This window comes from Falco biarmicus, chromosome 5 (assembly GCF_023638135.1).
Source record: "Falco biarmicus isolate bFalBia1 chromosome 5, bFalBia1.pri, whole genome shotgun sequence".
In the NCBI taxonomy this organism is placed as follows: Eukaryota; Metazoa; Chordata; class Aves; order Falconiformes; family Falconidae; genus Falco; species Falco biarmicus.
This window is the reverse complement of record NC_079292.1, coordinates 20,679,491-20,702,255: the sequence shown is the minus strand read 5'-3', so window position 1 is coordinate 20,702,255 and position 22,765 is coordinate 20,679,491. Positions and strand designations below refer to the sequence as shown.

At 64.6% G+C, this 22,765-nt stretch overlaps 5 protein-coding genes across 11 annotated transcripts; 1 reads left to right on the top strand and 4 right to left on the bottom strand.

Moving 5' to 3' along the window:
* Nucleotides 1-18: 18 nt before the first annotated feature.
* NCAPH2 (non-SMC condensin II complex subunit H2) lies at nt 19-9,129 on the top strand. 7 transcript variants are annotated; one of them, XM_056340937.1, is made up of 21 exons: nt 19-96; nt 719-942; nt 1,144-1,245; nt 1,713-1,768; nt 3,084-3,162; nt 3,860-3,931; nt 4,128-4,207; nt 4,665-4,816; nt 5,170-5,259; nt 5,534-5,637; nt 5,754-5,825; nt 6,024-6,090; nt 6,391-6,498; nt 7,092-7,145; nt 7,560-7,630; nt 7,778-7,847; nt 7,984-8,049; nt 8,252-8,304; nt 8,484-8,585; nt 8,686-8,835; nt 8,928-9,129. In XM_056340937.1, exons 2-21 carry the CDS (start codon nt 835-837, stop codon nt 9,063-9,065), a joined length of 1,794 nt encoding a protein of 597 aa, XP_056196912.1. In that variant the 5' UTR covers nt 19-96; nt 719-834; the 3' UTR covers nt 9,066-9,129. The 7 variants fall into 7 exon arrangements, with proteins under 7 accessions (XP_056196912.1, XP_056196911.1, XP_056196915.1 ...); XM_056340936.1 differs by having other exon boundaries at nt 35-96; nt 664-942; XM_056340940.1 differs by having other exon boundaries at nt 35-96; nt 641-942; nt 5,173-5,253.
* A 112-nt stretch (nt 9,130-9,241) lies between these two features.
* On the bottom strand, nt 9,242-10,516 carry LOC130150235 (protein SCO2 homolog, mitochondrial). The gene is made up of 2 exons (XM_056340942.1): nt 10,409-10,516; nt 9,242-9,996 (listed from the first exon to the last, which is right to left on the bottom strand). Exon 2 carries the CDS (start codon nt 9,987-9,989, stop codon nt 9,267-9,269), a length of 723 nt encoding a protein of 240 aa, XP_056196917.1. The 5' UTR covers nt 9,990-9,996; nt 10,409-10,516; the 3' UTR covers nt 9,242-9,266.
* Nucleotides 10,517-10,584: 68 nt separating this feature from the next.
* Nucleotides 10,585-14,020, bottom strand: TYMP (thymidine phosphorylase). Its single transcript, XM_056340941.1, has 9 exons — nt 13,819-14,020; nt 13,122-13,324; nt 12,927-13,025; nt 12,590-12,719; nt 12,373-12,491; nt 12,138-12,300; nt 11,455-11,685; nt 10,887-11,027; nt 10,585-10,793 (listed from the first exon to the last, which is right to left on the bottom strand). The coding sequence occupies exons 1-9, from the start codon at nt 13,943-13,945 to the stop codon at nt 10,636-10,638; spliced, it is 1,371 nt and encodes a 456-aa protein (XP_056196916.1). The 5' UTR covers nt 13,946-14,020; the 3' UTR covers nt 10,585-10,635.
* A 1,064-nt stretch (nt 14,021-15,084) lies between these two features.
* On the bottom strand, nt 15,085-17,266 carry CIMAP1B (ciliary microtubule associated protein 1B). Its single transcript, XM_056341556.1, has 6 exons — nt 17,043-17,266; nt 16,735-16,938; nt 16,542-16,643; nt 15,846-15,967; nt 15,448-15,588; nt 15,085-15,334 (listed from the first exon to the last, which is right to left on the bottom strand). The coding sequence occupies exons 1-6, from the start codon at nt 17,149-17,151 to the stop codon at nt 15,254-15,256; spliced, it is 759 nt and encodes a 252-aa protein (XP_056197531.1). The 5' UTR covers nt 17,152-17,266; the 3' UTR covers nt 15,085-15,253.
* A 1,502-nt stretch (nt 17,267-18,768) lies between these two features.
* On the bottom strand, nt 18,769-21,219 carry LOC130149741 (rheacalcin-2-like). Its single transcript, XM_056339713.1, has 5 exons — nt 21,210-21,219; nt 20,259-20,353; nt 19,562-19,726; nt 19,330-19,435; nt 18,769-18,836 (listed from the first exon to the last, which is right to left on the bottom strand). The coding sequence occupies exons 1-5, from the start codon at nt 21,217-21,219 to the stop codon at nt 18,769-18,771; spliced, it is 444 nt and encodes a 147-aa protein (XP_056195688.1).
* Nucleotides 21,220-22,765: the final 1,546 nt, after the last annotated feature.

The following is a 22,765-nucleotide window of genomic DNA, read 5'->3' as shown; positions in this document are numbered from 1 at the left end:
ACGCTGTCACGCAGTGACGTCACACGCCCCGCCCCGCGCGTTCCGCTGGGCGGGAAACACAAAATGGCGGCGGGGAGGGGTGGCTGGCGGTGCTCGGTGAGTGTTGGGGTCAGCGTTACCTGGGGTGGGCGAGCGAGCTTGCTGCTGGTGTCCATCTCGGAGCGGCTCGGTTGTCCGGGTGGATTTGTGTCCCGTCTCTCCACGGCTGCCTCACGGGGTGAAAGACGGTGTTAAGTTTTGTGATTCTGGGTTCTGAGGTGCTGCTCCGGTAGTATTCTGCTTTTCTGTGAAGCTGGGGGGAGGTCTTGTCGCTCTTTACAGCTACCTGACAGGAGGCTGCAACGAGTTGGGGATCGGTCTCTTCTCCCAAGTACCGTGGGAGAAGAAAAGGCCTCAAGCTGCACTAAGGGAGGTTTAGATTGGATATTAGGAAAAATGTCTTCACTGAAAGGGTTGTCAAGTACTGGAACGGGCTGCCCAGGGAAAGGGTAGAGTCACCATCCCTGGAAGTATTTAAAAGATGTGTAGATGGTGCTTGGGAGCATGGTTTAGTGGTGGGCTTGGTAGTGCTGGGTTAATGGTTGGACTCGCTTTTCCAACCTAAATGAGTCTATGAATTTGTATTTCTACTGAAATCCAGTTGACTTCAGATATCTATGCTAGCCAGCTATTGCCAGATGTCACCTGTACCTAACTGGAAGTGACCTGTAACCTTCAGCTATCACCTGTGGGATCATCTGTCAAGAATCAAGTGGTTTAAAACTGTTTACATACCCCTGGGGCTCTGTCTGGCTGCCGAGGGTGCTGTGAGCTCCTCCACCAGGAACTGCCACCATGGAGGAGGTGGAGTCACGCTTCCTGCACCTCCTGCAGCCCATCCGTGACCTCACCAAGAACTGGGAGGTGGATGTAGCTGCTCAGCTCGGGGAGTACCTGGAGGAGGTAAGGGGGGCCCCCTACGTCCCATGTGCTGGGTTGGGGAGGTTGGGGTGATGCCCTTCAACCCTGCCTGTATGGGGGGACTTTCTCTCTGTGCCCCCCCAGCACGCTGCTGACACTCCTGACTCTTCCCTGTCCCTGTGCTACCCTCAAAGCTAGCCTGTGAATCAGCGTGTCATTTTCCTTCTTTTACCTGTTTTACAGCTGGATCAAATCTGCATTTCCTTCGATAATGGCAAAACAACCATGAACTTCATTGAAGCAGCTCTGTTGATCCAGGGTTCTGCCTGCATCTACAGTAAGAAGGTGAGGAAAGCAGCAGCGGCTGCTGCATCATGGCCTTGCTCCTGTCACCCTGCCTATTCTGCAGTCCCTCAGCCATTAGTCCTGAGGCTGAGCTCCATAGGGGCCACTCTGGGCAGTGCCCCTTGGTTTTGAAGGACGTGAATGTAATAACAACTAATGGAAACAAAAGGATATAAATTCATAATTCCTAAATTCAACCTCTTTATGCGTGTTGGCTTGGCAGCTTGGAAAAGGGGAAGAATTTTGTGTTTAGCGGTTTCTTTAGAGGATCAAATACAAAATCCCTGCTGCCCCAAATCTGGCCTCAGAATGGCTTAAACAGTGAAAAGAATAACAAGATTATCAAGAAACCAAACTCCAGCTGCCTGGGGATAAGATTAGGGCAGTGGTTCATCCCAGCATCAGCTGGAGTAGCTTTTCTGGGAGCTGCTTTCTCCTTCTCCAAGTCTCTGGCTGCTCATTTGCAGGTGGAGTATCTCTACTTGTTGGTCTACCAGACACTCGACTTCATCTCCAATAAAAAGTAAGTAGAGTTCTCCCTGTGCCACAGAGAGGGATCTCTGCCAGGGCTTGGGGCTGCTGCCTTCCAGTACCTTCACTGCCTTGGCAGAAAATGCTGCTATGTCCTTCTGCCTTGCTGCTCTTGCCCTCCATGTTGCAGTAAGGCCCGAGCCCTTCCCCATTTTCTTTCCTGCTGAGGTTCTGTTGCTTCTGCTACCACTGACCGCTCTGCCGCTAGGCAATCGTTGCTTTAAAAAAAACCCAGACAAACCTATTGCAGCACCAGTCTCCAGCCCTGTAAAAAAGTTCTTGGAAGCAGAAGGACTTTTGTGGCTGTAGAGAAGGCCTCTTGTGTGATTGCCTTCAGTGCAGGGAGCCTGGAGCAATGCCTGTCCCATGCGCTGCGCTCCTCTTCCAGTGGCATCATTCTGCAGTTTTCTTGCCGCAGCACTTTGCCATTGCGTAAGGAGAAGGCTGTCACACAGGACAATTCATTTTCTGCCAAGATTGACTCTGTGGGACACTAAGCAGCTTGTGATTTATTTTTCCCCTTATTGATGAAAGTAAGGCTCTGCTGCTGCAGCCCCCAAGCTGCCTTGTGTAACTTGCCTGGTGCCGGCTCTGAGCATGCTTTGCGCTGAGGAGAGGTCAGCTAACAGCAACCTCCTGTGCCCGGCCTGGGCATTTGGGGAAAGACAAGGTTTTTGTGCTGCACTGCACTCCAAACAACTGCTTGGCTCAAGCCACGCAAACAAGTTTCCTGAAGGAGCCATTCCGCCTCTGCTTTGCACAGCACTGAGCCCCGTTTGTAGGAAATATTGCCAGCTGCACAGGGAGATTGAGTCAGAGGACATGAAAGAGGCTCTGCTTGGGCTGGAGCAACATGAAGCTGCTGTGGAAGGTTCCAAAAGTCTCTGACAATTATTTTTGTGCTGTGGGATCAAATGGAAGCGTTCCCTCCTGTTCCTGTAATGGAGCTTGCAAGCCAGAATTGGCAGGATGTTTTTGTTCCAGCTGGGATTTGTCAGGCAGGCTGAATCCCCTTGTCCTGCAAGCCCCAATTCCTTTGCAGCCCCTGCCCCCCTGCCTCCTTCCTGGGCAGGTGCAGAGGAGCACTAAGAGCATGTGAGCTCACCCTTATTGGGGGAGCATGCTGGTGGTGTGGCTGTTCTATGGTGCTAACAGTCATACCATCACCTCTCTGCACTGTCTGTAGCACCGTGGGACTGCTTAGGGTTGCTGCAGCAGGGTTGGGCAGAACCTGCAGCCGCTTTGCCTCCAGCCCTTTGCTGCTGCCCCAGGCATATCCTGACTGTGTGGTTTGTTCCCTGACTCAGGCGTGAAAAACAACCCAGCTCTGTGGGGCAGGATGGCAAAGACACCGACGCAAGCTTTAGGACTGAGGAAGAGGTGGAGGTGAGTGTGCTGCGTTGCTGTGTGGGGAGCAGAGTGCTCAGTGGCTTGTGAGTGTGGGCAGAGCTGGTCTCTGCTGTGAGGGTACGAGGGGGCTGCCTCCAGCACTCTTGACTGCTGCCATCTCCTGTGTATGCTCCCCTGCTGTTCCCTAGCAGGGAATGTTTAACCCCATGGCTTCCTGCTCTGCCCTGGGCACAGCAGAAGCGCTTGGTGAGCAATTTGTCGCAAGACTACTGGACTGGTCTCTGAGGGACGGGACCTGCCACCTCACAGCCCTCCTGGAGAAGAGCTAGCTCCTGTGCAGCACGTGGGGACCCCCCTCTTCACACTGTGGCTCAGCCTTCCTTCTCTTAATCCCAAACTCGGGCTGTTTCCTCAGGACTCTGTCCCCCAGGGTTGAAGGAGCTGTCGGGGCTGGACCATTTCCATGGAAGTGGGCACCTTCATTCCCTCCTTGCTTGTTTCCTGGCTGTTGGGTGCTACCCTCGCAGTGCTTGCACACCCCAGCCCCACTCCTGTTCTGTGACAGCAGTTCAGAAGCTGCAGCTCTGTTGTCTCTCCTGCCGGGTCTGTCCTGCTCACAGTATAGCCGTGGGGGCACCCCATGTCCGCCCCCTGGCTCCAGTTAGGGTCCCTCAGTGGCGGTGTGGCCTAGCAGACCAAGCCAAAGTGACCACTGTTGGGGCTCTCTTGGCAGTTCCTCTCCCTGGATGACCTCAAGGACACCAGCCAGGCAAATGTGGACATGAAGAAGGATCATCAGCCCAATGTAAGAGAAGCCATTCTCCTTTTCTGTCCCTCCCCATGCTGGGGTTTCCCCAGATGAATCCCAGAGGTGCCTGGGGCCAGACACTGGACTGGCCAGGCTCTGCGGGAATGGTGGCTGTGCTGTGCTGTGTGCCTTCCCCAGGCTCTGTCCCAGCCTGTGTGGGGGCAGCCACCCTCCTGCCACCTTACTTTTGCAGGCTGTGAACATTGTTCCCTTGACTCCAATGTGTTTGGTCCCTCCAGAAGAGGCTGAGAAGAAAAACAACCCTCTGTTCAGGTGAAAGCTCCCTTCGCTATGCCCCTTGGCTGCCCCTGAGGCTTTAGTTGGTGTTCCCCCCACCTCATCACTGTAGTAGGGTTGAGCTTTCCTTGTGCCTTAGCCAAGGAAGTAGCACTTTCCCAATTAAAACTGGACAGCGGGCAAGAAGGATAATCCCACAGGTGTGCAGGTCCTCCTGGGAATGGCCTCTGGTGAAGGCAGGGCAGGAAGGTCCCCAGGGAAGGGACAAGCTGGGGCTCTGCCAGGAAATCCAGGCAGGACTTTGTGCCAGAGAAGCTGACGGTGGCCGTTGGGAGGACTGGGACTGATCCCCCCCCCAACCCTAGAGCTGGGGGGCTCTGGCTTTGGAGACGCCCCAGCAGGGCTCCCCCTGAGGCAGACCAGCATCCCCCTCCCTGGGCCCATGGAGATCCCCCTGGTCTCAGGGCGTCCCCTGATGGGTTTTTGCCCTCAGCCGGAAAGGGGAGATCCTTGCCAGCCGGAAGGATTTCTGGATGAACACAAGCACTCCGCACGCCACTGGAGCCTTCTTGCTGGAGCTGTCAGGCCTCTCCCCCATCTGCCTGCAGGAGCAGCAGCACAGGGAGGGCCCCAGCACAGAGGCAGGTACGAGGGGGCTCAGGGTGCGGGTGGTCACAGAACTGCCAGCCAGGAGGCAGTGCTGGTGGGGAGGCAGCCTGGGGTGCGTTGCTGGCTGCCTGCCTCCAGAGCCCAGCTCCCTGGGGCAGGGGAGAGTTGGCTGTGGCTTGCCTCAGGCAAAACTACCTGCCAGCAGAGCAGGGCCCCTCATTGCCCGAGATGATCAGGTGCTGGGCAAGAGCAGGGTGCTGAATGCCAGCAGCTGCCCCCTGGCTGCAGGGGGGTTGCTGCCCGTGGCTTTTGGCCTCACCGGGGCTCCTGCAGGCAGGGGCAGCCCGCCTACTGGGGCGGCGGCTTACCTCTCGCCTCTGTCACCTCAGCAGTACTGTCCTGCAGCCTTGACAGAGGGAAGGAGCGTGTGAATGCTGGCATGGCTCCCATCCGGGTGCTGAGCTTCTCTGAAGGTAGAGGTGAGGTGTGCATGGTCAGCGGGCTGAGGGGAGACCCCGCCGTTCGTCCTTCCTGCCTGCGCGTCGGGCAGGGCCGGGTGCTTTCGGGCAGCTGCTGCTGCGCAGGGTGCTCCTGCCCTCTGCTACATGGAGGTAGTCCAGTCCTCTCAGCAGCTTCAGCTGGCCCCTTGGCCATGAGAAACAAAACTCCTCAGGGGAACTCCTTGGTAGATGGGGTGGGAACGGGAGATCCCAGAGGCTTTTACAGCATTTACCCATGTCGTTCCCCCACCAGGTGCTGCAGGTGATGACAGCGGTGGAGAGGGTGACATGCCTGGGGCCCTGGAGGATGATGCAGAAATGATTCCAGCTGCTAACACACACGTCGAGGCCCAGATGGTAGGTGTGGGCAGGGGCTCACGGGGGCACTGCCTCACTCCTTCCCCAGAGCCCTGCTCCCTGCGCTTCGAAGCCTGGTGCCACAGGAAACTCACTGGCTGTTCTGTGTCTGCCAGGGCCTGCCCCAGGCGAAGAGTCGCATGCTGCGGGAGCGAGTCCCTGCTCAGGATCCTAAAGCCCACATCAAGGTAGGGGGGCCCAGAGCCAGGGAGCCTCTCTGAATCCACGTGGGACACTAGGGAGCCCCAGGACATCCCTGCCCCTCCCACTGTGCTGCGCTGGTGCCGATGGTGGGGGGACCCACCGGGCCAGATGGCTCCTGTGCACCCAGCCCGGGGTGCTGCAGGGAGCTTTGCTGGTTTCATCTGTGCTGATTCTTCTGCCAGGAGATGCTGGATCCATGGCAAAGCCTTGACCCTTTCAGTGACACTGAGGACAAGCCGTTCAAGAAAGGTATTTGAGGTGGCGCTGGGGATGAGGGGCTGCTCCATGGGTTTTGGTTTGCCCTGGAGGGGCCAGGGCCTAGCTGCATAGGAGCAGGAAGGCTAGCTTTCCCAGTCACTTGTCTTTCAGTGTCCACAGAGCCACAGCAGGTCTTTCCCAGCCCCATAATGTGCAGAGGGGGCTGGGAGCGGGGCAGTTGCTCTGTCTTGGAGCCTCAGGGGTGGCTGGGCTGCCCTTAGAGCAGTGGCACGGGACTCCCTGCATCACCCAATGCTGCTTGCAGGGCTGCTGATCTCTGCCTGCTTCCAGGGAGGCCCTTCTTGGTGCCATATGGCCTGGATGATGTGGTCGGTGGCAAGCGGAAAAGGAAGGGAGCGAGGAAGCTCCAGGACTTCATGAAATGGTTCTCTGCAGCCTGTGAGTATCGTGGTGTGAGTTTCCTGCCGTGATCTGGCCAAGTTCGTGGCAGGACCCTTCTCTGCCAGGAAGCACCTTGCTGAAACCCTTCTGCCGCGTGTGCTCTGGTGCTGGCCAGCCCCGTTCCCCAGTGGCTTTGGTCCTGTAGCAGTTGGTGTCTCCGCTCTTGTCCTGGTCTCGCGGTAAATGGCATCCCATTTACTGAGCAGGATGCGAATCACCTTCCTTGGCCCAGGATCTCCTCACCTGGGCTCATACCTCAGCCTTAACCAAAGCTTTGAGGAGAATGGGGCAACTTATCTAAGAGGGAATAGATTGGCCAGAGCTTTCCAGCTCAGCAGGGTGTTAAGCAGAATGCGTTCATAGCTGGCACAAAGAGAGTGTTGCATAATAGCAGCTGAAATAATGGTGGGTAGCTTGTGCAGCAGGGGTTGCTGCTGGGGGAGGAGGAGAGGTAAAAGCAGCAGTCCCTCCATCCCCAGAGGTGGTGGGGCCATGCTGGGCAGAGCACGCTGTGTTAGAACTCAGGAGCTGCTAAACTGGAGCTGTTGGTGGCCATCCTGGGAACTTTTAATTGTCTCAATTTTCCCCAGACAGCAATGTCACTGACAGCAAGAAAACCAAGAGAAAAGGGCCGACATTCACAGGTGAGCAGGATGTGGCAGGACCCAGTGGAGAGTCGGCACTTTGCTTCCAGCAGCCGTGTGCCTCCCTGTGTGGGTTTGGGGCTGAAAAGCAGCAGGGCACCTCACTGGGGCAAGTTCTGGAGACTGGGAATCTAGAACAATCTCAGTCCTGTAGCTATCCCTCTTTATTTGGAGGGCAGGCTTGCACACTGCTGAACGAAACTTCCCCTCCACCGCCTGCAAAGCCCCACCTGCGCCGGGGGGCCAGGGGACAAGGGCCTCGGCTTTGGCAGCAGTGGCAGGGTGGAGGGGAAGGGCAGAGCTTGTGCCACGTGAGGAGCCCAGAAAGGCACCCTGAGGGCCATGGTGTGCTGGGATAGGGGCCGGGAGGGACGCAGAGGTGTGCTGCCCAGGCTGAGCCCCATCTCTGCGCAGACCTGGAGGTGCTGTACTGCAAGCAACTGAAGGAGCGGGCAGCGGCACAGAAGCACCTGCAGCGCCGAGGAGTAAGTGAGCATAGCCAGGGGGAGCACCCGGTGCAAGGGGCGGTGCTCCTGGCCTCCTGCCTGCACCCCTGCCCCCACTCCCACCATCCTCGGCACTGGGGGGGCTGGGTAGCCAGGGTGGGGGTGCTCAGGGCTGTTCTCCACCAGAGGCTGCTGCTGTGCGAGGAGCTGGACCTGCTGGAGGAAGAACGCAGAGCTGACTGCGACGAAGGAGCAGGTACTTCGGCACCCCGCATCACCCCCAGCCCCAGCCAGTGATCCCGTCCTGTCCCCTCCAGCGGTAGCAGCTGCTGGGTGGCCCTTGGGAGGGAACCAGGCCCGGCAGGTGCTGAGTGGCTCTCCCCTCCTGGCAGATGACTCCGTGGAGTACAACGACATCCTGCCTGAGGCCCTGGAGGAGCTGAAGGAAGAAGCCCTAGGTGAGCGCTGAGGGTCCGGCCAGTGCCCTCCCATTGGCACGAGCCCCATGGCCTCAGTGGGACATGCTGCCAGCCAGGGGGGCTGCTGCTGTAACCCCTCCCAAACACCCCTGTCCGCCCTTGGGAGCCTCCCCTGTCCCCACTTGGTGTGGAGGGGGTGGCTGTGTGGCCTCGCAACAGGTGACACTCTGCCCTCCTGCAGGTGCCCCTGACCTGGGCTTGCTGGGCTACGAGGAGCTGGTGCACAGGAATGTGGTAGGTGACTGCGACGGGCTGGTGTGGGGACATGGCAGGGATGCGCTGCTGGCAGTGGGCTGGTGTGGGGACGTGGCGGGGATGTGCCACTAGTGGCAGGGGGCTCCAGCCCAGGGTGGGTGCCAGGTGGGAGCAGGCTGCAGGAGCATTTGGGTGCCCCCTCTCCCTTCTCCCCACAGGAGCTGTTCATTGCTGACTCCCAGAAGTACGCACAGGAGACGGAGCTGTCCCAGAACATCCGCTGCTGGGAGGAGAGGATGGGGCCACTGTTGCAAGAACAGGCAAGGATCCATGCGGGCAGGGGGCCGGGGGCAGGCAGGTACCTGTGTGGGTAGGGGGCTAGCAGCCCCCTCCCTGTGCTTAAACCTGCTCTGCCCGCAGGAGGAGCAAGCCGCCTTTGACATCCACAGCTACGGGGACATGCTAGGGAACAGGTGTGGAGCCCTGGGCGAGTGGCAGTCCTTCGCCAGCCTGGTGGCAGGGCAGCCTGCCTTCGAGGTGTGCCGCTACATGCTGGCCTCACTCCAGCTGGTGAGTAGGGGGGCTGCAGGGGGGACTCCTGGGCTCTGCTCCCCGCCCCCCAGCCCACCCAACTGTTTGCTCTTCCTCCCCTTTCTCCCCAGGCCAATGACTACGTAGTGGAGCTGGCGCAGGGCCCAGGGCTGGAGCAGGCAGTGGACACCATGCAGCTGCGGCTCCTCACCCACCAGCGAGCACACGATCGCTTCCACACCTTCCAGCCCCCCTCCGCCTGCCCCTGAGCAAGGGTCTCCCCTGAACATACCCTCCCCCGCACCCTTGACAATAAACCCAGGGGCTGGTAAATGCTCTGCTGTCTTGGGGGATCCAGGCGGAGGGGGAGGAAGCTCCACCCCTTGGGGCTGGCAGCTGCTCTGGGGGGGGTGGCCAGGGTCCCCGGGGCTGCAGGAGGCATTGGTGGGGCACAGGTGCGTTTATTGTCCTCACTCCAGGACTGGCTCATAGCTCTCCATGTGCCGGCGGACGCTATGGGCGATCTGTGCATCCGTCTTGTTGCGCCCGTAGTAGTCGAGGAAGAGCCCGTCAGGGCCCAGCAGGTAGATGAAGATGGTGTGGTCCACGATGTAGTCGCCCTCCTCGTCCTTTGGGCCGGCGCTGGCGTAGACGCGGTAGGCGCTGCTGGCCGCCCGCACCTCCTCGGGGCTGCCGGTCAGTCCCAGCAGCCGCGGGTGGAAGTCCCGCACGTATCGCCCCACGGCTGCCACGTCATCACGCTCGGGGTCGACGGTGATGAAGAGGGGCTGGACAGGAGGTAGTCCTGGCTCCTGCTCCAGCAGCCGGACCGCCCGGCTCAGCTTCTCCAGCTCCTCGGGGCAGATGTCGGGGCAGTGGGTGAAGCCGAAGTAGAGCAGCACCCACTGCCCACGGAAATCGGCCTTGCACCGCCGCCGCCCCTCCTGGTCCAGCAGCTGGAAGTCGCCCTGGCCCAGTGCCAGCGCCCGCAGCTCCTCCCGCCGCCGCGCCCGCCGCCGCCGTGCCTTCTCCTCCCGTAGGTACAGCCAGGCTGCCCCCGCCGCTGCCCCCGCCGCTGCCACCACCGCCACCCGCCGCCCCAGTGGCAGTCGCCTCGGGGCCGGGCTGTGCAGGGCCCGCGGCGTGGGCAGGCGGCACGGCAGGCGGAGGGCCGGCAGCAGGGCCCGGAACATGGTGGGGCTGTGGGGAGGGGGAGTGAGCCCCTCCCCTCTGCCCTTCGCGTCCCTTTTGACCCCACACCTCCAGCCTCCTGCCTTCTGACCGCCCCTGCTCTGGCCTCTCAGCCTCTGCCCTCTGCGGCCCTCTGACTCCTCAGCCCCCTGCTTCTCCCCCCGCCCTCTGTCCCCCTGCTGCCGTTGGACACCTCAGTGTATGTCCCCACCTGCCCTTTGACCCCTCACCCCGCCGCTCCTGCCCCAGCCCTCTGACCCGCTGCCCCTGCTGCCCTCCGACCTCCACCCTGTGCCCTGTCGCCCTTTGACCCCTCCTTTCATCCCTTTTGCTGCTGACCCCCTGCCCCTCGCCTCCAGCCCGCCGCAACTTCCCACCCGCGCCCTTTCACCCCTGCAGGTGCCCTCCGCCCGTCGCTGACCTTTGCCCTCTGACCCCGAGCCCCGGCCCGCCTGCACGCCCGGTGCGCTCCGCGCCGCCACGAGCGGAAGGGGCGGGGCAGAGGAGCGCGCACGCGCACTGCGCCCCGCCCCGCCCGCCGCCGGCTCCCAGCCTGCACGTCCCGCCGCGCCGCCGCCGGGGGCGCCCGACCCTCACCCGGCCGCGGGCCCGGCCCGGTGCGGCGCAGGGCGCCCCCCGGCGACGGCGTCAGCGGGGGCGCGGGGCCCCGGCGGGCAGGATGGTCGCGGCCAGGCGGGGCGGCGGGGCGCGAGGCGGGCCCGGGGCCAGGCACAGCGCGGCCTGCAGCGCCCGCCGCGCCGCAGCGCACAGCGCCCCCTCGTGGTGCACCCGCAACCAGGGCTCGCCTGCGGGGGAGGCCGACCGTGGGCGGGGGCCGTGGGGGGCCCGGCCCGGCCCCGCCGGCGCCCCCCGGGCCGCCCCCCGCCCCTCCTCGTTACCTGCCCGCAGGCGCTGCCCCACGGCCACCAGCAGCTCGGCGCCCACCCGGGGGTTGACGGGGTCCCCGGCGCGCGCCCGGCCGGCCCCTAGCTCGTGCAGGACGTGGGCCAGCGGCAAGGCCTGCACCCGCTGCACCCAGCCTGGGGGGGGATGGTCACGGCGGCGGCAGGGGCCGGGCAGCCCCCGAAACGGGGGGGGGGGGCGGCGTATGGGGTGTGGGGCTGGGGGTCAGGGACCCAGAGGCATGCAGGGGGGCTGAGGTGTGCGGGGTGCCCCGTGCACAGGGATGCGGGGCAGGGGGTGCAGCCGGGGACCCCAGGAGGCGGGGAAAAAAGCCAGGGAAGCCCTGGGCATCCCAGAGGGTGCTGGGGGGGGCGACAGGGGGGCACAGGGACCCCGGGGCACTGGAGGAGCCCTTGGCCTCTCAGAAGGGGTATGGGGTGGGGGGCAGTGTGGGGCTGGGGAGGGCAGGGTAGGGGGCTGGCGAGGTGGGCTGTGAGGCAGGGGAGGGGGCTGTGGGCCTGGGGAGGGCAGACCCCATCTTACGTGGGCAGACCCACGGCTTACCTCCGCGCAGTGCGGGCAGCTCCTCACGGGTGCCTGCCTGCCCCAGGACCTGGCGACGCTCCGGGGGGCTCCCGGCACAGAGGCGGTGGGCGATGTTGGGGGGCACCCCCTGCGCCCCGAGCATGGCCTCGAAGGTGCGCAGGGCCGAGCCATCATCCAGCACCCGCGCCAGCTGCTGCCGGCCCTGCTCCTCCGCCGGGGCCAGCCCGCACTGCCACAGCAGCAGCCCGCCTGCGGGCCCAGGCTGGCACCCCACCGCTGGGACCCCTGTCCCTGGGGCTCCCCCCTGCCCCTGGGACCCTTCCCCACCATGCCCCACTGCTGGGACCCCTGCTCTACCATCCCACTGCTTCTGGGGACCCCATCCCACCACCACCTGGGCACAGTGGGGGGCAGAGCGTGGCAGGGGTGAAGCACCAGCTGTGGGGAGTGGGCTGAAGGTGGTGGGGAGGGTGGGTGTGTCAGGGGATGGGCAGGCAGGCTGGGGGGCATGGGACAGGACCCGAGGGGGGGAAGACAGGGACCAGGGCCAGACCCCAAGGCTGGAAGGGACAGGGCTGGGGGTAAGAGGGACCCTGAGGTTGCAGGGGGTGCTGGGCTGGGGGAAGGGACTTGTGTGTGGGGCTGTCCCCCCGGCCATGCGCCCCCGTGCCCCTCCCACACCCCCTGTGCCCATGGCTGACCCAGGGCAGTGACCAGCTCCCGCAGGTCGGGGGGGCCCCCCCCCTCCAGGCATTCCAGGGCCTCCAGCACCTCCAGCGAGCTGCCCACACAGCGGCCCAGCGGCTCGTCCATACGGCTCAGCACGGCCGCCGTGCGGATGCCCAGCTGCTCGCCCACCACCACCTGCGGCAGGCATGGCTGAGCAGGGGGCACATGGCCCCGAGGCTGGGGGTCTCGGGTGGAGCAGGGGCTCACCAGGCTGTGGGCCAGCTCCTGCGCGCTCTCCTGCGTGGGGCACAGGGCTGCGCTCCCGAACTTGACGTCCAGCACCAGCGCCGAGAGCTGCTCTGCCGCCTTCTTGCTCAGGATGGAGGCTGGGGCCGGGACAGCCTCTCTGGCCTCACTGCCCTCGTCCCACTGCCTGCCCCCCCCCCATCCCCACGTGCAACCAGGGTGCCTGCCTCCCCTGTACCTGTAATGAGGGGCAGGCTGTCCACGGTGGCAGTGACGTCCCGCAGGCTGTATAGCTCCCGGTCGGCTGGCACCAGCTCCTTGCTCTGCCCCACGATGCAGCAGCCCACCTGCTCCAGGATGCTCTGCATCTGCGGGACCACTGGTGCACTGCATCCCCTCGGCATCCCACACCCCATCAGCATCCTGTGTCCCGTCGGCATCCCACATCCCTTCAGTGTCCCATGTCCCGTGGCCATCCCACATCCCCTTGGCACCCTGCATCCTGTTGGAGACCCTGGCCTCCTCGAGGTGTGCTGCAGGGTGACTGTGGTGGCAGCCACGTCCCCATCCCTCACCTGCTCAGGGCTCTGGGAGACACAGAAGCCGGGGATGGCCTCCAGCTTGTCCAGCGTGCCCCCTGTGTGGCCCAAGCCCCGGCCACTGATCATGGGCACCTGCAGGTGCAGGGTGGGTGAGTGGGTGGGTTGGTGGGGCACGAGGACCCCTGCCCAGCCTTGTCTGCCTGGCCCAGCCCCCCCTTCCCCACTCACCTTGCAGCCACAGGCAGCCAGGGCAGGGGCCAGGGCCAGGCTGACCTTGTCCCCCACACCACCTGTCGAGTGCTTGTCCACCACCAGCCCCCCCCAGGCGGGGGGCCAGGCCAGCACCCGGCCCGAGGCCACCATGGCCCGCGTCAGCGCCAGCGTCTCCACCGCATCCATGCCCCGCAGCCGGATGGCCATCAGCATGGCGCCTGGGGGGCATGGGGGTGGGTGAGGTGATCCCCCCCACCCCGCTCCCTTTTCTGGGCCCTGCAGCCCCCCAGCTCCGGCACCCCTGCCCCATCCCAGGGGTCTCCCCCTCATCCCTGCAGGGCGGTCCCCAGCTGCATCCCCTGCCCATGAGCCCCTTCTGCATCCTGGGCCTTGCCTTGCTGTCCGGTCCACCACCCTCCTCTGGGTCCCCCACTCCAGCTGCAGCCTCCCCCCCGCCTTGGCCGTGTTCCCATGTGCCCCACTGTGCTGGCCTTTGCTGTGTCCCTCTGCCGGGTCCCCTGGCCATGTCCCCAGCCCCCCTCCAGGTCTGTCCCAGCCATGCCTCCTCCATGTTCCCCACCACATCCCTGTGCCACAGCCCCCACTGTGCCCCTGGCTGTGCCCCTCACCATGACCCCTCCTTCTGCTTGTCCCCAACTCCATCCCCTCGGCACATCCCTGGGCTGTGTCCCCCACCCTGCCGTGTGCCCACCGATCTGGCCCTGCTGCACGGTGCCCTCTGTCACACCGCGCACAAAGCTCTGGATCTCCTCATCCTCCAGCTGCTCGCCATCCCGCTTCTTGCGGATGAGGGCTGGGAGGGAGGCCTGGGCAGCCATTGCTGGTCTTGCACAGCTGGCACCTCTGTCCCACGCAGCTGGCACCCCGGTCCTGCGCAGCTGGCACCCAGTCCTGCACGGCTCGCAACCCGGTCCTGCACAGCTTGCACCTGCTGCTGCGGCAAGGAGGAGTCTCCGGTGCTGGACTTTGTCCCCAGGGCAGTGGATGAGGCTCAGGCCAGGCGGGGAGAGGTCGGGGGGGGGGGGGGCTGGGCCCCTCGGGCCCCCCACTCCCCACATGACAACCCCAGGCGATGCCTGAGGGCTTTGCATGGCCACACCTGCCCAGCTGTTGGCATCCCCACCTGCAGTACCCACAGCTCCCACAGCACCCATGGCACCCACAGTTCCCACAGCACCCATGGTATGTGCAGCACCCACAGGTCCCATGGCACCCGTGGTACCCACAGCTCCCACAGCACCCATGGTACCTGCAGCACCCACAGCACCCTCAGCACAGGGGGGAGTCCAATGGCACTTTACCGGTGAGTGCCCCCTCCCTGGCCGGTGCTCCCAGTGCCAACCCACACCCTGAGGTGTACCCTCCACCCAGCCACTGGGGTGGCCTGCCTAGGGGCTGAAGGCTGTGGTGCCACGGAGGGGGCTGAGTGCCCAGCATGGGCACCTGTGGTCAGAGCCAAGCCCAGGTGGCAGCAGGATGGCCACAGCGGGGGGACACCAAGGGAGATGCAAGTGGCAGTCCTGGCACAGCAGTGGGGCCACGGCACTGTGGGCAGAGTGCCCCAGCGGAGGCTCACTGCTGTCCTGTGCCCTTTGCCCAGCTGGGACAGGAACAGGACGGGGACAGAACAGGCAGTGCCTGTGGCAGCCCCCCTGCGGCTCAGGGGTCATGGCTGGGCAGCTGGGGATGGTACAGGGGTGGGATGGGGACAGGAACAGGATGGGATGGGGATGGGATGGGACAGCGTGACCAGCCAGAAAGTGCCAGCTGGGTGCTCTGGGCAGGTGGTGGGGATGGGGCTGGAGCAGGGACAGGGCTGGTGTGGGCAGTGCATCCTCCATCCGCAGCATGCACTGCCCCAACCGTGGGGCTTTGTGGCCAGAGCTCAGCCCTGCTTCCCTCCTCCATGGCCTTGCCAGGGTCTCCTCCAGGAGAGGAGGGCACTGCTCATGGGGGGCCAGCACTCCCCACCCGCCCTGGGATGGCCGCAGTGTCTGGGTGCTGCTGCCCAGCCCCAGGTGGGTGACACGGCAGGACACGAGGACAGCAGGAGAGCCTCTGGCTGCAACGCATCGATCTCTTGGCACTGGTTGTCTCCATCGCTCACTGCGGCCCCACACCCCCCCCTAGTCAAGCACATCCACGATGAGGGGAGCCAGGTAGTCCGAGTGCCGGATCCCGAATGTCAGCCCCCGCTGCTGGCCCTGCTGGGTGGGACAGACAGTGACGGTGAGGGCCGGGGGTCTCGTGGACCCTGTCCCCACCATTACTGGCATCCTCTGCGCTGCCCGTGACACTGGGACCCCCGGCAGCCCCTCACCTGCTGGAGGTTGTAGGCACCGGGTCCAGGCTTGGTGGTGGTGTCACCAGGGATGGGTTTGCGCGCCAGCATGCTGTACTGTGGCGCCCGCCGCTTGTAGACGTCGGTGTCCACCACGCGGTAGCTGCAGGGCCCCGGTGTCTGCGGGCAGAGGGTGTGGTGACATGTCCCCCGGTACCCAGCCCCTGCACCCGTCAGCTCCCCAGCACCCCGGCACCCAGCCTCTGAGCCCCTCAGCCCCCTGGCACCCCAACACCCAGCTCCCCGGCACCCCAGCACCCAGCCCCTGGGCCCCTCAGCCCCCTGGCACCCAGCTCCCCGGCACCCCAGCACCCAGCCACTTGGCACCCAGCCCCCAGGACCTTCAACCTCCTGAGCCCTAACCCCCTGCCGCCCACCTTGCACAGGTCCTGGTAGAAGGCACCAACGTTGCTGCGTCCCGGTATGGAGTAGTTGGGGGCCGAGCTCTTGCTCACCACACGGGGCCCCAGCATGGGGGGCAGCTGGTAGGCTGCGGGCCCTGGGGGAAATGGGGCTCAGCTGGGCCCTGCTGGGGGGCCAGGTTGAGGTGGGGCAGTGGGGGGTGAACCCTGGGGAGGTGGGGAGGGAGGGCCCTGCCTGAGGGTGACGGGGAGCTCAGCCCAGGGATGGTGGGGGACCCAGCCTGGGGACGATGGGGGGCTCAACCCAGGGATGGTGGGGGATCCAGACCAGCCCAGGGATGATGGAGGGCTCGGCCCAAGGATAATGGGGGGCTCAGCCCAGGGAAGCTGGAGGGCTCAACTCATGGATGATGGGGGGCCCAGATGACCCCAGGGATGATGGTGAGCTCAGTCCAGGGATGGTGGGGGACCCAGACCAGGTCAGGGACAATGGGGGGCCCAACCTGGCCCAGGGAGGATGGTGGGGGGCTCAGCCCAGGGATGGGGGGGGGGGGCAGACCAGACCAGGGATGATGGGGGGCTCGGCCCAGGGATGATGGTGAGCTCAGTCCAGGGATGGTGGGGGACCCAGACCAGATCAGGGACAATGGGGGGCCCATCCTGGCCCAGGGAGGATGGTGGGGGGCCCAGCCTGGCCCCCATCTCTCCTACCTGGTGTCTGCTGTTTGGAGCCCTGCTGGGTGCGGGAGCGGAGGGAGCAGGCGGGCACGGAGGGGAAGGCCACCCTGCTGGCCCTCTCCGGGGAGTAGCAGCCTGGGGAGCAGGGGGGAAGCTGGGCCATGGGCACAGCTGGGGGGTCCCCAGCCCTGCCGGCCCCCTGGGGGGCTCCTGGCCCCTGCCTTACCTGGCCCAGGGGTGCGGATGGGTGGCAGGTCACGGGGGCGGCCATAGATGGAGAAGGCGGGGGTCCCGTCCTTGCCCTTGGCGGTGGTCCCAGGGGGCAGCAGGTATGCTGGCCCCGGGGAGCGCTCCTCCCGCTGCCCCCCCGTACGCACCCCGAAGCTGTAGGCAGGTGCGCGGCCGCGGGAGGGGTCATGCAGATGGTAGCCTGCGCAGGCGGGGTGCTCGGTGGGGTGTGGGACGCCTGGCTTCCCAGGCCCTGGCACCCCACTGGCACTGTGGCCCCCCAGGCCCCCTGTGGCCCCGACTCACCGACGTTTGTGGGAAGCCCATACTTGGGCCCAGGGCTGCTGTAGAGAGCGGCAATGGGGCCCCGGGGGCGGTGGGGCCTCCAGCTGCCCACCCAGGCGCTGGCTGACATGGCAGACCCTGCTGGCAGAGACGATGTCCCCTCAGCCCCAAGTCCCCGCCCCAGCCCCACCGCCTGCCGGTGCCCACCACCCAAGTCCCCTTGGCGGAGACGTGGGTCTGTAGCCTGGGCACCAGTGGCCATCTGTGGGCAAGGAGCTGGTAGCATGGTGACAGTGGCATTGGTGTCACAATGGTTGGGGAACTCCGGGGCCTTGCACCCCCCGGCACCCCCTGCTCAGCACCCAGGGGCGACAGTCCTGACAGCCACAGGGAAGAAAGCCCAGCACCCTTTGGATACAGCCCGCGGTGCCCCATGGATGCAGCCCCCAGCACCCCATGGATACAGCCCACAGAGCGTCATGGATATAGACCCCCCAGTGCCCCATGGATACAGACCCCAGAACCTCATGGATACAGCCCACAGCACCCCATGGGTACAGCCCCCCCAGTGCCCCATGAATTCAGATCATCCAACACCCCATGGATGCAGCCCCCAGCACCTCATGGATACAGACCCTAACATGCCATGGATATAGACCCCCCAGCACCTCATGGATACAGCCCGCAGCACCCCATGGACACAGCCCCCAGTGCCCCATAGGTACACCCTCAGTGCTCCTTGGATACAGCCCCAGTGCCCCACGGACACACCCACAGCCCCTGGGGTGGTGGTCCCGGCAGAGCTGAGGCGCCTTACCCCAAGCGGTGCTGAGCTCTGGCCGGGCACTCCTATCCCAGTTACTATGGCATCTGCACAACAAACTGCGCTGGGCAGCCAGGACGGGACCGGGAGAGGGACAGGAACGGGGGCAGCACAAGCAGGGCATGGGCACATGGGGGATGCAGGCAGCCTTGGGCATGGGGCTGTCCTACTGCAGGAGAGGCTGATCCCAGGGCACAGGTGTCCCATGGGGCCATAGGGGGTCTGTGGGATTGGGGGGCTTTGCTGGGGGTGTTGGGGGTCCCATGTGAGCCATGGGGGTCCTAGGAGGGATCGTAAGGGTCTCAGGGGGGCCATAGGGGTCCCATAAGAGCTGTGTGACATCCCACATAGGATCCCTCCAGTAGAAACCATGGGGATCCTCTTGCATGGGGGTCCCACGTGGATCACCTACCGCCTTGGGGGACTGTTGGGCATCACAGGGGTCCCACACAGGCCACTGGATCCCTCTGAAACTACAGGAGCCCCACTGGCGTGATGGGAGTGTCCCAGAGTCCATGGGGGTCCTGTGGGGTGTGCCACAGGGCTCACCCTGCCAGCCCCAACTCTTCCTCCAGTAGAAGCTCTCCCTGCCCTGGGCTGCCCAGACCCCTCTCCGTCCCTGTCCCTGCACCCGGTGCTTGGTGGGTGACCCCAGCACCACCGGCCCTGGCTGGGTCCCTCCCTCCCCAGCCCCACGGCACTGTGGGGCAGTGTGGGATCCAGAGCCGGGCAGCGAGGCCCCAGGCGCAGGGGATGAAGGATGTGCAGACCAGGTTGGGCTCAGGGACCTTTACTATGGCCAGCAGCCAGGCTGCACAGGCAAGGGCAGCTGGCAGGAGTGGCAGGCAGGGGTGGCAGACAGTGGTGGCAGGCAGGGCAGCAGGTAAAGGCAGCGTGGCTGGCGCTGGGGGACTGCCCACGGCTCTAGGCGCTGGACTTGCAGACGAAGGGTTTTCTCTCAGAGCAGGCGTCACTGTACCACGTCATGAAATCTGGAAGGGAAAGGGGCTGTCAGCCTCCCGGGACCCCCATGGCTCCTTTGGCATGGCCACCCTGTGGCCCTGCCATCCAGAATGCAGCGTGGGGCACACAGGCTGCGTGTGTGCATATGTGTGCAAGGGCTGTCTATGTGTGCGCATGGCGTGTATGTGTGCATGTGTGTGTACGCACTGTGCATACATGTGCACGCAGTATGCATGTGTGCACGTGTGTGCATGAGGTTTGTGTGTGCATGTGCATGCAGCATGTGCGTGCACTGTGTGCATCCATATGTGTGCACAGGGCACAGGTGTGCATATGTGTGTGTTTGCTCCTGCACAGCACGTATGTGCACATGTCTGTGTGTGCGTGCATACCCAGGTGCCACCTGCCACCAAGGGCTGCCCAGCTGTGGCTGGTGGCTGGGGACCCTGATGGCCATGGACACTGGTGGCTGGGGTCACCTGATGGCCGGGTCCCCGATGCCACCGTCGGGGCCATGCTCACCGGCGCCATCCTGCAGCGCAGCACAGGCTCTCCTCCTGGGGCCGGGCTGCTGGTGCCAGGAGCCATAGTCCACCTCTGAGCTGTCTGACCACTGCCAGCGGCGGCTCTGTGGGGCGGGCAGAGGGTGACGCCTTAACCCCTTGGCTGATGCCACCAGCCCCACTTGAGGCTGCTGAGAGTGGGTCTTGGGGGTCCCAAGAAAGTCCCAGCTCTGCCCCAGGGCCACACTCACCCCCAGGGGACGGTGGAGGCCAATCCATATGCCATCATCCTCATCCTCCTCCTCGCTGTCCTCGCCAGGGTAGGAGGAAGAGAGCAGGGCAGCAATGGCCCGGTGCTCCTCTGCGCTGTGCACCGAGGCCAGGTGGGTGCTGGTGCCAAAGCGCTGGCAAAAGGCCTGTGGCAGTGACGGGAGGGTGACACTGGACCCTGACCTGACCTGACCTATGGTCCACAACCCCAACCCCTGTTCCCAGACCCCAAACTGGGGCTTGGAGGCTGGTCCCTGACCCCAATCCTTGGTCCCCAGCCTCCAAGCCCCAACCCCAGCCCCCAACTCCTGGCCCCTGACCCCAAATCCTGACCCCCTAGCCCTGGTGCCCAACCGCTGGTCACCCGCTCTTGGATCCACCAAGGGTGAGGGTGGCAGGAGTGATGCTGTGGCCACATGGGTGCACAGGGTGCCTGGAACAGCTGGAGGCTCTCCCTTGGCACAGGGAGCTGTGATGCCACCATGGTGGCAGCTGCTCCCTCACGGGGCCAGGACATCTTTGGAGAGGAGTATCACCACCCTGGGAGGTGCTGGCACCCCAGTGCCTGGCCCTGGAGGGTGACCAGCAAAGTCCAGATCCCTCCTGAGCACCGTGGGGCACTGTGGCCATAGAGGGTCACCCCCAAACCCATGTCCCCCCCGCCCCCCATTCCCTCACCTCTGCCCTTCTCCAGCTGAGCTCCCTGGGGAAGAAGCTGTAGCACCCCTCGTTGAAGGGCACCCAGCCCCAGGCGCAGGCAGCCAGCTCCTGCCCTGTGGGGAAGGTAGGAGGTCAGGTAGTGGGGAGGAGTGGGGGGCACTGCGGTGTCCCCCCCACCCCGGCACTCACCGCGCAGCCAGGGGACAAACAGCAGGCAGCCCAGCAGCCCCAGCCTCAACGTCCTCGTTGGTTCCATCAGTCCCTTCCCTAGGGAGGGACAGCGGCAGGACAGGGGGTGCTCAGGTCCCTGCTGAGCCCCCCACCCTATGGGTGCTCTAGCCCCCTGCCCAGCCCTCCTGTTGCCAGGCTTAGCTGGGCTCTGCTCTGGGGGCTGTGCCCGGAAGCAGGAGGGCCAGGCAGGACGCTCAACAGGGGTGCATGGGGCCCCCCCCAGGCTGGCAGTGTTGTGGTTGCAGCAGTGGGTGCAGGGGAGCCCATAGGGTGCAGCTGGGGGTGTGTGTCAGGGTGCTCCAGCGGTGCTCAGGGGAGCAGCAGTGAGATGGCATCAGCAGGGAGGGGAGCAGGGTGCAGGGGTGCGGGGGATGTGGGTGCAGAGTGTGGGAGGGTGTGGAGTTACAGGGATGCGGGGTGCAGGATGGAGAGTGTTAGGTGTGGGGATGCAGGAATGCAGGGCGCAGGGGTGCAGGCTGCAGGGTGCTGGGTGCATGGGTGCAGGGCGCAGGGTGCAGGGCACAGCGCAGGGCTGCAGGGTGCAGGGGTGCAGGGCACGGGGTGCAGGGCGCAGGGCACAGGCTGCAGGGGGTGCAGGGTGCAGGGTGCAGGGCTGCAGGGCTGCAGGGCACAGGGTGCAGGGCTGCAGGGACTCCTGGGATGCTGTGGCTTGCAGGCTGAGACAGGGGATGCCTTGCAGCCAGGGCACCCGGATGCAGGAGTGCAGCACCCACCCACCCCCCGCCATGTGGCCGCAGGGACTCACCTGTGTCCCTTCAGAGCTTGCAAGGCAGCAGGGGCTGGCTCGGACCCTCTGGGGAGCTGGGCAGCAGCCCTGAGGGATTTTATTCCCGGGCAGGTGGGGAGGGGTGGCTGGCCCGGTGTGCCATGAGACACCCAAAATGTCATCCCTGCCCCAAAGCAAACAGGGCCGACGCAGCCAGGCCCCATCGACGCACACGGGCAGCTCAGCAGTGCGTGGCCCCCGCTGGTCCCTTTGATGGGGTGCCCATGGTGGGGAGGCCCCGGCTTTGCTTTCATCGTCACCAGGGTGGCCGCGCTCGGGTGCCGGCGCAGGGCCAGGGATGAGTCTGGCCAAGATGAAAAGAGCTTCCCCGTCCCTGCGTGTCCTGCTTTCGCTCGTGAGCAGCAGGAGCGGCGTGTCCCCCAGTGCTGCTCACGCAGCCACAACGCCACCACTGCCACGTGTTCCCTTGGCCCTGTGCTGGCACCCAGGTGGTGGCAGCACCCTGGCCTCTGGCATAACCAGGGAAGGGTGCTGGCAGCTGCCATTCCCTGATGTGGGCTGCCCTGGCACAGGGAGGGGCACCCACAGCTTGGGCTGTCTGGGGGGGCTCTTCCTGGCTGGGCAACAGGGTGGGCTCCCTCGCACCATGTACTCCTGGGACACGGGGTGGGGGATGCCCAGCTCCATCCTGGGACACAGAGCAGGGATGCCCAGCTCCATCCTGGGACACAGGACAGGGGATGACCAGCTCCATCCTGGGACACAGAGCAGGGATGCCCAGTTCCATCCTGGGACACAGGGTAAGGATGCCCAGCTCCATGGCAGGACACAGGGCAGGGATGCCCAGCTCCGTCCTGGGAGACAGGACAGGGGATGCCCAGCTCCATCCCAGGGCACGGGACAAGGGATGCCCAGCTCCATGGCAGGAGACAGGGCAGGGGATGCTCAGCTCCATCCCGGGACACAAGACAGGGGATGCCCAGCTCCATCCCAGGACACAGGGCAGGGGACGCTCCACAGAAGGACACAGTGACAGGGGTCCTCCTCATCCTGGCTGCAGCCCTGGCCCCTCACCCTGGCAATGACACTGGGGGCTCCTGCAGCTCCTTGCCACTGAGGCCACCCCCCAAGTGCCAGCCCATGTGAGCAGTCCCACAGCCATTCACAGCCCGGGATCAAACACCTCCGCACAGCATCAAACCCGCCGCAGGCCCTGTGCCAAGGCGACCAGCACAGCAGGAAAGCACCGGCACTGTTGGGCTGAGGGGGGCTCCAGCCCCTGCCCATGGGCTTTAGTACCCAGCCAAGGGGTTTGGCACCCAGCTGTGGGGCTCAGGGTCCAGCTATGGAGTTCAGCACCCAGCCGTGGGGCTCGGCATCCAGCTGTGGGGTTCAGCACCCAGGTGTGGCATTCAGCACCCAGCCACAGGGTTCAGCACCCAGGCTTTGGCACTGCCTAGGCAGCCTAAGGGTGACCCAGTTGTAATGGAAACATACTGGCAGGGAAGGGTCCCCACTTATCTGGGAGCCTGCGGCGTCCTTGATA